This window comes from Palaemon carinicauda, chromosome 32 (assembly GCF_036898095.1).
Source record: "Palaemon carinicauda isolate YSFRI2023 chromosome 32, ASM3689809v2, whole genome shotgun sequence".
Taxonomy (NCBI): domain Eukaryota; kingdom Metazoa; phylum Arthropoda; class Malacostraca; order Decapoda; family Palaemonidae; genus Palaemon; species Palaemon carinicauda.
Genome location: NC_090756.1, coordinates 51142577 through 51154892, shown reverse-complemented (window position 1 = coordinate 51154892; position 12316 = coordinate 51142577). Strand labels below are relative to the sequence as shown.

Genomic DNA, 12316 nt, shown 5'->3' with positions numbered 1-12316 from the left:
TACTTAACCTAGCCATTGTTTGATTTGCTTTTCTTAATTGTTCATTAAACTCCAATTCTAAAGACCCTGTATTACATATAATAACCCTAAATATTCTAATGTTTCTACCTCATTAATCCTTTCTCCTTCCAGTGATATCTCATCTTCCATTGTATATTCCATTCTCATGCTGTCATCAGCATAATCTAGGTCTGCTAATTTCCTGTTACCAGTCCAGTACAAAACTTCTCCGTGCATTACAAAATCCATGAGGAGGATAAACAGAATAGGTGACAACATATTCCCTTGAAGTAGTCTAATGTTCACTTGAAATTCATTTGATAGGACTCCATTAACATTAAATTTGCACTTGCTATGCTCATGAAAAGACTTAATCAAATTTACATATTTAAGAGGAACTCCATAATAATGCAGGACTCTCCAAAAAAATTGGGCGGTGCACACTGGCTTTTTCATAGTCCACAAATGCCATCAATAGTAGATTCATATATTCTACACATTGCTGTACAAAATGTCTTGAAATGAAAATTTGGTTAGTACTTCTATTTTTTCAAAACCAGCTTGTTAACTCTCAGCTTTTCATCAATATTTCTCTCTAGCCTCTATATAATAAGCGTACTATATATGTTCATGACAACTGACGTAAATGTGATGCCTCTGTAATTATTGCTATAATACAGATCTCCTTTTTTTGCCCTATTCACCAACTCTCCTAGCTCCCTTTCATCAGGTTTCGTCTTTTCATGCTACATTCTACAATTTAATCTTTTAAGTATCTTTGGCAAAAATCATCTCAACCGTTATTCAATCGTATCCAGGGGATTTTTATCTCTTGAGTTTTTTAATGATACCTTCGACTTAAACCACGCTGAATTCTTTCATGGGCACATCAAGGTCTTGATCAGCTTCAGGTATATCAATCAAATTATTTCCTTCATATCTTCTATTCCATCCAATATTCCATCCAATCTTTTATATTATAACAGACCCATCTCTCTTTTTATTGGGTATATGCTTCTTTGCCCAAGTCAAAATTTCATTAATAATTATATGAGCAATTCTTACACCATAGAAACTCTCTAAATTCATAGGTTTGTCCGCCTCCTCTGCTTTCCTGTCTAAATATTCTCTCCAGTCATTCCGAGCTTTTCTTTTGACATCACTATCAATACTGGAATACTTGGCATGCTCTACTTTGTAATTTTCTTTACTTCTTCGAAAATATCCAACAATCAATTTCTGCCATTTTCTATGTTTTATAGTATCCCAAATATCATTTGATATCCATGGCTTTTTCCTTGTAACTGCATGTCTCAAAACTTCACTACCAACTGACTGATATATGTTTTTAATTTCACACAATTCTGCTCTTCGTCTCTTAAAGTCTCTGAGACTGCAAATGGATTACTACATCCAATTGCAAAGGTTTCTCTGTGCTCATCTTATAGAAGTTTGGTTGTATCAAACCTAGGTATTCTATCTATATTTCTGTTGGGTGCTTCCAGTTTTAATTTCAGTGTAACAATGAGGAGCTGGTGATCAATACCAATATCTGCAACTCTAAAGCTTCTTACATTTCCCAGAGTCCTCCTTTTCTCCGTATTAATAGGTACTTACTTATGTTACTTATATCCGGTTTAGTGCGCTGCAACAGGGTCATCAACCATCTTGACCACCCCATAGCTCCAATGTAGCTGGATCCATCCTCCAGTCCAGGATTGAGTTGGTGTTAGGAGATGTATACCCCTTAACAGAAGGCTTGTCAGGAATTCGCTGGAGCAAAGATGAGAGTTTTCTTTTGAATGGCTCGAATTCTCCAATCTTGTTAATGTGTACTGGGAGGCAGTTCCAGAGACGTGGGCCAATGACAGCGAAAGACTTGTCATATAGACTCTGGTTATAGGCTGCCACGCCCCCTCGCAGAGCAGGAACGACTGCTTTAAAGCCAGTCCGAGGCCTAGACACAAACTTGATCTTCAGGTCGTTGCTGACTGATCCATGGAGAATCTTCCACATGTGTAGCAGGATATACCGTTCTCGTCGGCGTTGCAGTGACATGATGGATAGTTTCTTGAGTCTCTCCCAGTAGTTGAGATGCTGAGCCCCTGCAATTCGTGCAGTAAAAGTCCGCTGAACTCCTTCCAGTTCTTCGATGTCCGACACACTTTGGGGATTCCACAGAGGACAACAGTACTCTAGTAGACTGCGTACCATAGACTTGTACAAAGTTAGCATGATGGTAGGACTCCGGTTAAAGAAGACGCTGAGAACCCATCCGGTTTTTTGTCTTGCTTTGTTGGCCATATCCTTGATATGAGCAGTCCACTTCAGGTCCGAGGTAACAGTAACTCCAAGATCTCTCAGTTGGTCGGAAGGAGTGAGAGTGCCTTTGGACGTTGAATACTGATATAGGTCGGCAGTAAACGGTAATTGTAGCAAAAGATTCCTCCTATTTACTGCATGGCTCATAAACTCGAACTTATCTTCATGCAATGACATGTTATTCTTAGTTGACCATTGGGTAACAGTATTCAGATCCTATTGCAAGAGTACCATATCAGGACTAGTTGATATTGCTCTCATAATCCTTGTATCGTCAGCAAAGCAACGAACGACACTGTTGCCTACACATAGTGTTATGTCGTTTATGAATATAGGAAACAGTATAGGACCCAGAACGGTTCCTTGAGGTACTCCACTCAGAATTAAGGCTGCAACACTGAACTGGCCTTCAACTGCGACTTGCTGTGTGCGATCCTTAAGAAATGATTCGATCCATTTTACAATCTTCGGATGGATTCCATACTTGGAGAGCTTCTTGATGAGTAGGACATGATCCACCTTATCGAAAGCTATTCGATTTTTTTAATTATCACATGATGAAGTCTGTTTATTTGTGGATGCCCTTGTGCTAGAAAAGAGTACCTTCAATAAAAAGATAGTTTGTTGAACAAAAACCTTTAAAATGTGCTCCATTTTCCATTTCCATCTTCGCCAAGACCCTCAACATCCATTACATTCTTTATACCTTGATTATCCGTTCTAACTTTAGCATCGTAGTCGCCAATTCACATTTTTCATATGTATCTCTCTGATCTCCTCTATTATACTCTGCAGTTCTTCATAGGGTATATATATACACAATATATATATATATATATATATATATATATATATATATATATATATATATATATATATATATATATATACTCAATGCATGTATGGACGACTGATCAGGCATTCTCAGGAGACCTGATTAATTCCTTAAGGAGTTCGCAAATACGCTTGGTGTTATTCTGTCACTTGGGTCATACATACATACACAGGCTATATATATATATATATATATATATATATATATATATATATATATATATATATATATATATATATATATACATGCATGAATATGGTAGTTTTGCCCCAAACATGTGTGGCTCAACATCGGAGACTACACATACATATCCACACATGAAAAAAATGCATCCATATACCTATAACACACAAGAATGCTAAAAGAAACTATGTCAGTAAATATTTATCTATATACAAAACTGTAAAACAAAAGATAATTTGTTCTAGGCCTTGTGACACGCTATGTCATTGGCACAATGCCTAGTGACATATTAGGCCATAACTATGTGGCAATGATCTGATACGTTATTATTATTTTTATTATTATTATTATTATTAATATTATTATTATTATTATTATTATCATTATTATTTTTTTATTATTATTATTATTATTATTATTATTATTATTATTAAGCAACAATCCTAGTTGGAAAATCTGGATGCTATAAGCCCAAAGGCTTCAGCAGGGAAATAGCCTAGTGAGGAAAGGAAACAAGGAGAAATAAAATATTCTAAAAGGAGTAACAACTTTAAAAAAAATATCGCCTAAATAAACTATAAAATCTTTAACAAAACAAGAGGAAAATAAATAAGATAGAATAGTGTGCCCGAGTGTACCCTCAAGCTAGAGAACTTTAACGCAAGACAATGAAAGACCATGGTACAGAGGCAATAGCACTACCCAAGACTAGTAACTAATGGTTTGATTTTGGAGTGTCCTTCTCCTAGAAGAGCTGCTCACTAGGGCTAAAGAGTCTCTTCTACACTTAACAAGAGGAAAGTGGCCACTAAGCAATTACAGCACAATAGTTAACCCATTGGGTGAAGAAGAATGGTATGGTAATATCAGTGTTGTCAGGTGTTTGAAGACATAGGATAATATGTAAAGAATAGGCCAGACTATTCGGTATGTGTGTAGGCAAAGGGAGAATAAACCGCAATCAGAGAGAAGGATCCAATACCGTACTGTGTAGCTAGTCAAAAGACCCCATATCTCTCTGGCGGTATTATCTCAATGGGTGGCTGGTCAGTGGCACAAAGTCTAGTGACATTTTTGGCCACTTACACAGAGGAAATTTGCAATTTCAGTAATGATAAAGAATTGCCTCATTGACTAAGCCTCCGTCTGGGAAAAATATTATTAGAACTTTCTTCTACTGAAAAGCTTTGATAATAATGATATCATTCTATTAAAAAGTGAGATTTGGAAATGTTTCCAAATCTTGATATAGATTTATCTCAGTAAATATTGTACTCTCAAGCAAGAAAACTCTAACTCAAGGCAGTGGGAGACCATGGTACAAAGGCTGTGGCCCTAACCAAGTCTAGAGTACTATGGTTTCATTTTGGAGTGTCCTCCGAAACACTGCATACGATGAGGTAAACTGACTTACAGCAGCCATTGACGAAAGAAAAATAGTATCCAATTGAAAAAAAATATTTTTGTTTGAGGTTTCAACTTGACATATTTTCTTTGATTGACATGTCAAAAATAATGTATAAAAATATTAACATTCCACACCACCTTATTGCTCAATAAAACAGGAGAGTTTCGCACAAATATTTATGCCATCAAACATTGCAATGACAATTATCTGTCAAACGAAAGTGACGAGGATATTTTTTTTAAGTTTTTGATTGACAGGAATATGCTGTTGGAACTCAAATGAAGTTCATACATATAATACATCATCTCCCCTATATCATAAAGAATGAGTATCTTATCTGTATATATATATATATATATATATATATATATATATATATATATATATATATATATATATATATATATACCCAAATTATCGTGTTGTAGTTGGGAAATGGGAACTGGGTTAGAAAGGGGAGAATCTGCCTGCGTGTGCGCGTGTGTACATTTCTATCTAAATATCTAGCCGTCCTTTTTGACGGGTCGCATACAATCGTAATATAGATATGAGGAAGTGCACCCTGTCACACCATTACCGAGTGGAGAGTCCCTCTGGTAACTCGCCACGCAGTAACGGTGTTACAGGATGTACTGTCGTGTTTGGTTTGCCAGGATTGCTTTTGTTTGCACACAACATTTCTTACCCAAATGATATATCCATAATTTTTCAAGAGACAAAAACACAAGTATGGCAGGGGCCAGAGTGTTTCATTTTCTTATCGAGCCACCCGCTGTCAGGGAAAATATTTAGACATGGTATATTCACATCGGTTATCTTTCTGAGTCACCCATGATAGATTGATTTGCGGTGAGCGATCAGATGAAATCTCCCACCATCACCAATCTGCAGTGGACATCGTTAAAGGTTTAAAGGCAGCTCATAAATAGAAGATGTAAAGAACAATAACAATGCCCTAGAGACCGACCATATGCACATATAATCTGTGGCCAAATTCCATCCCCACCCAAGATAGGACCATGAACGGCCAGACAATGGTTGCTGATTACTCAGCAAGTAGACATATGGGCTCCCCTATAACACCCCGTGCTTAGCTCACAAGGATGATGAGGTTGCAGACACTACAAGAAACTAACGAGCTTGAGCGGTACTCAAACCCCGAGATATGATTGATGAGATATCTAAGGCCTTGTCCTGAACTGAACTAGCATCGGCTGCATTTATTGTTGTTGTTGTTTTGTGTCCAAGTGTACATAATAGAACGACAGGATAAGTTGCATATCAAAATAAAGATCTGTTTAGGGAAGGAGTGGTTTCTTGACTCTGATCCTCTGATATTGGAGAGAATGAGGTTACCTGACTTCCCCACCTGTTGCAGTAGAAGAAACTCGTCTGATTGGAACAAACAAACAAAACGGTTTTTCATTCAGCTGAAGTTGGTTAATTGGATGTTCAATGGATCACATAACATTTTGACTCAGAAGAGACAAACATGTTGACACTGATTCTGTAGGCAATTAATAAAGGTAAACATTTTAATGCTATTTACATTGATATAGTTCATTTCTTTGCATTCACAATGTTTGCTGAGAAATCAAAAAGATTGTTTTCGAAGTGTAAAAAAAAAGAAATTAGGATACTGAAAAAAAAACAGTTCCAGAGATATATGTTTCATTTACTTTGGAATTAGGAATTTGAGCTTAATCCACAAATTGCTATATTAGAATTTCGAAATGAAATTGAAAATTGAATAAAAATTGTATTTTGTATATATATATATATATATATATATATATATATATATATATATATATATATATATATATATATATATATATATATATATATACACACACACACACACACATATATATATATATATATATATATATATATATATATATATATATATATATATATATATATATATATATACATAGATTCGTTCTATTCAGAGCTGTAGTTGAACGTACTAAAGAAATAAAAGAATGACAGGAATATTGCCATTGGAATATCGATGGCAAACTTCTAGAATGGGAATCCCCAAACCATTCCAGGAAATATTGAAGAAAATAGGTCCACAGCCAATGCTAATTGATGACCTTATTCATCTGTTTTGCATTGCATCCAAAAAAAAGAAAAAAAAAGGAAAATACAAAAAGACAAATTTAATTACGATTTGTAAGTAAATCAAGCATTATTGCCAGATACACCAATTAAGCTCAACTCATTCATACAAAAAATCCAACATCATAATGGTATCTCATCGTTAATTAATTTCCAAAAAAAAAGAGTCACTCATTAATGAATTGCCATAATCAGTCGCTAACATCACTTCCCAAACTGCTGTAGTATTGATATTTGTTAATTTGTTAATGAGAGCATAATATCATTGGACGTGGAGCGGCCGGTTAGATCAGCGGAATATGAACCATTTTAGAATGAACGAAGTTTTGGTGGGTTCGCTTCGCTGTTACAGTGGCCCCATTGAATAATGTGACCGCAAGTATTTCTCAATGACGATCTATGTATTCGAATGGTGATTTATTCAGGGATGTAAATACACAAGATACAGAGGTATATATATATATATATATATATATATATATATATATATATATATATATATATATATATATGTATACACACATATATATATATATATATATATATATATATATATATATATATATATATATATATATATATATATATATATATACATAATATATATATATATATATATATATATATATATATATATATATATATATATATATATATATATATATATATATATACATGAATGTATGTGTGCATACGTGTATATATATATGTATATATATATATATATATATATATATATATATATATATATATATATATATATATATATATATATATATATATATATATATAAAGAGGTAGTAGGTTGGCCAGGTCACCAGCCATCCGTTGAGATACTACCAGTAGAGAGTTATTGGATCTTTTGACTGGCAGACAGTAATACATTGGATCTCTCTGGTTACGGCTCATTTTTTTTTGCCTACACATAAACTGAATAGTCTGGCCTATTCTTTACACGTTCTCGACTTTCCTTATACACCTGTCAACAATTGAGATTAACATATAATTCTTCTTGGCTTAAGGGGCTAATTACTGTTTTGTAATTGTTCAGTGGCTACTTTTCTCTTAGTAAGGGTAGAAGAGACTCTTTAGCTATGGTAAGCAGCTCTTCTAGGAGAAGGACACACCAAAATTAAACCATTGTTCTCTTGTCTTGTGTAGTACCATAGCCTCTGTACCATGGTCTTCCACTGTCTTGGGTTAGAGTTCTATTGTTTAAGAGTACACTCGGGCACACTATTCTATCTTATTTTTTGCTTCCTCTTGTTTTGTTTTTTAAATGATGTGTTTGGCAGTCTTACTAGAAGTGCTATGAATGCTTGGTGGTCTATCAAGAGGTTGTCTTTTCCTTATCTGTTTCTTTTTCTTTTATAAACCATCGTCACAGTATTATATATATATATATATATATATATATATATATATATATATATATATATATATATATATATATATATATATATATATATGACGTCACTGTCCTCCCTTTAGTTGAAGTGGGTATCCTAGAGGATATTTAGCCTTGCATGGTGTATCCGCTCCTCCATGTTGACCATTTTTTTTTTCTAGTCAATGGGTTTGATCAATTACTTATTTATACTTTTGTACATATGGTTTTTGCTATCATTCTTGTTAATTAAGTTTTTAAGCATTATGTATCTTTTTTATTATCATTAATCCTTAAGCTGTCTTGAAATATTGAGCAAAATGCAGTACCAGTACGTCTTTATATTTCGCCAATGTCCTCTACTGTATTGCAATATTCGTGGGTTTCATGCAAATATTCTAGACATTACAGTGGCGTCCAGACAGTAGGATATTCTTTTGTTCTCAGAAACTTTGGTTTCTAATATGAAGCACTCATCTGAGCTCCTTGAAACTGGTTTAATGAAGCCCATAATTTTGAAAAGCGATGCCATTCCAAGGGCCAGGCGAATGCCGTGTATATTAAGACTAAGTACCTTACTTCCCATAAATCCTGCAATGAATGTGGATGTCAAGAGATCCAGGTAATAAAGGTTTGTGGCCGGCATAACAACTTCTATTAGTGTTCGATCTACCGAAATCTACACATGGATAATTCTATCTTTCTTTGTCTTCTTACCATTATGGCTAGGATACAAGAAGATGATAGAAGGGCTTCTTTATTCTTTGTTGGTGATTTCAATGCTCACTAGAGGGAGTTATTAAGTTCTATCCCTCCTACCGATCGCCATGGTTTAAGAGCTTTAGACTTTGCCTCTGAATCAGGCTGTGAGCAAATCATAAGTGAAGCTACTCACAGGTCTGGTAACTGCTTGGACCTCATATACACCGACTCCCATGGCGTTATAACAAGAAAGGATGGTTCTCTAGTTGGGACATCTGGTCATGCCTTGAAATCATTAATAGTGAAGGCTGAGCAGTCTGTCCCTGATGTATTATACTCACGTAAGATTTATTTGAAATCTCAAGCAGACTGGAGTGGGATTTTGAATGATCTTTTGGGCCTGGTGTTGTCCCTTTGAATGAGAATCTAGTCAATATAATTGGCAGGCGTAGCCCTTCTTGTGTGCTAGGGTACCGAGTGAAGGATAAACTATGGTTCAATGATGCTTATAGACATGCTTATTTAGAGAAGCAGGAGGCCTATCATCTTTGGGAAGCAGATCAGATTTGACTTGGAATAACTATACTCAGCTTAGAGCTTTTGGTCATAGAGTTTATACTTCACCTGAAAAGGAATAGAAATTAACCATAAAAGAAACCGTTCTTGGCACAACCCAGGAACATAGGTGGTGGACTACCTTTAAATCTGCACTCTTTGGTGTAGATGCAAGAGTTCCTCCTTTACTTAAACCAGATGGCTTAATCACTCACTGTCCAAAGGAAAAGGCAACTCTTTTGGCTGATGAGCTTGACAGTATGCAGAGTAATGTGGATATTGATCTTCCTTATTCCTATTGTCATGAAGTTAAACTAACTAGTTTAACTTTTTGATCTCGTGAAATAAAAGTTCTCTTGGTAGACCTTGATGGTATTACTCCTTAGTTTTTTATAAAGACTGGAGACTTCTTATCGTCAAAGTTATCTATTATTTTGAGCAAGTTAGCAAAATGAGAAGCTTATAGTACTTGTTGGAGAATTGGTAATGTTACTCCACTATGTAAATGTGTTTGCGGTAGCTCCAGCCCCACTGATTACTGCCTAACTTCCATAACTCCCTTATTATCTAAAGTTTTTTTGAAGTCTTTTGGCAAAACGTATTATTAGATTTGCTGAACGTAATCATCTGTTCCCTAGTTTGCAATATGATTTTCGTAAAAGCCTTGGAGCATGTGATACCCTTCTTACAATCTCCAATTCTGTACAGAGATCCCTTGATTGTGGTCAGGAACTTCGTATGATTGGCCTTGATTTTAGTGCTGCCTTTGACCGTGGTAATCATGAGGCCCCATGTTTTCAAACTCAAACAGTTGGGAAAAGGTGGGTCTTTTCTTAGCATCATTATCGAATTTTTAAGTAATAGATAGCAAACAGTTGGCGTTGATGGGAACCATAGTGAGTATAGGAATGTGATATCTGGTGTTCCTCAGGGAAGGGTAACAGATCAGATTTGACCTGGAACAACTATAATCAACTTCGAGTTTTTGCTAAAAGAGTTTATGCCTCAGTCTCTCACTGTCCAAAGGAAAAGGCAACCCTTCTGGCTGATGTTTTTGATAGCAAACAGAGTAATGAAAAACTTGAACTTCCTCATTCCTGTTGTCCTGAGGCTAAACTAACTAGTTTAGCTTTTCGATCTCTTGAGATTAAAGCTCTGTTGATGGACCTTGATGCTTATGGAGGTGTAGACCCAAATGGCATTTTTCCTTCGTTTTTTTATAAAGACAGCAGAATTCTTAGCTTCAAAGTTACCTGTTATTTTGCTCAAGTTAGCAAGAAGAGGAGCTTTTAGCACTTGTTGGAGAATTGGTAATGTTACTCCTCTATGTAAATGTGTTTGTGGTAGCTCAAGTCCCTCTGATTACCACCTAATTTTCATAACTCCCATATTATCTAAAGTTTTTAAACGTCTTCTGGCAAAACGTGTTAATAGGTTTGCTGAAGGTAATCATCTACTCCCTAGTTCGCAATTTGGTTTTCGTAAAGGCCTTGGAGCATGTGATGCCCTTCTTACAATCTCCAATGCTGTACAGAAATCCCTTGATTGAGGTCAGTAAGTTCGTATGATTGGCCTTGATTTTAGCGCTGCCATTGACCGTGTTAATCATGAGGCCCTTGTTTTCAAACTCAAACAGTTGGGAGTGGGTGGGTCGTTTCTTAGCATTATTATTGATTTCATAAGTAATAGATCTCAAAGAGTTGTTGTTGATGGGCACCATAGTGAGTATAGGAATGTGATATCCGGTGTCCCTCAGGGTAGTGTTCTTGGCCCATTACTTTTCATACTATATACACATGACATGTGGTTTGGCCAAGAAAACAAGGTTCCTGCATATGCAGATGATGCTACTCTCTTTGCCTCAATTCCATCCCCTGAATGTAGATCTGGGATTGGTGAATCCCTTAATAGAGATTTAGCTAAAATTAGTGCATGATGCAAATTATGGGGACATGAAGTTGAATCCTAACAAAACTCAAAGTATGATTGTAAGTAGGCCAAGGGCAGTGGCTCCTCAACATCCGGATCTCAGTATTGATGTTTCTTTAAATTTGTATGACTTAAAATTTTAGGTGTGATTCTCGACAGCAAATTTACTTTTGAGAAACACATTAGGTCTGTGTCTACTTTAATTGCACAAAAAACTGGCTTATTGAGAAAGTCTTACAAGATTTTCGGTAACCAATTTATTCTGAAGAAGTGTTTAAATTCTTTCATTCAACCTCGTTTTGAATATTGTTGTCCAGTCTGATGTTCAGCTGCTGATACTCATCTTAATTTGTTGGACAGAAACATACGGTCTATTAAATTTCTTATTCCTGATCGAGATATTAATCTTTGGCACCGTCATTCAATTAGTTCATTATGAATGTTCCATAAGATTTTTCATAATTCTGACTATCCTTTACATTTAGATCTTCCGGGATAGTTCCATCCAGTTCATAATACTAGGCATGCAGTTAATTATAATAGGCAGGACTCTACAATGAGGCTTAATACTACACAGTATTCGAAAAGTTTTGTTCCATTAGTGACCAAGTTGTGGAATGTTCTTTCTATTCAGGTAGTTAAATCGGTAGAACTTCAAAAATTCCAACTTGCAGCACATATTTTTATGTTGAACGGGATTACATGTCTTTTCATAGTTTGTATATGATAGTTCTGAATTAATTTTGTTACTGTTCTTGAAATATTTTATTCTAGTTGTTCATTACTTCTCTGTTATAAGCCCTATGGCTGAAACAGGGAAAATAGCCTAGTGAGGAAAGGAAATAAGGAAACAAATAAACTATATGAG

The 12316-nt window shown here is 35.2% G+C and overlaps 1 protein-coding gene across 1 annotated transcript; it reads right to left on the bottom strand.

The window, feature by feature from the left end:
* Window positions 1-1659: 1659 nt before the first annotated feature.
* Window positions 1660-2499, bottom strand: LOC137625601 (uncharacterized). The gene has a single exon (XM_068356513.1). The coding sequence runs from the start codon at window positions 2497-2499 to the stop codon at window positions 1660-1662; it is 840 nt and encodes a 279-aa protein (XP_068212614.1).
* Window positions 2500-12316: the final 9817 nt, after the last annotated feature.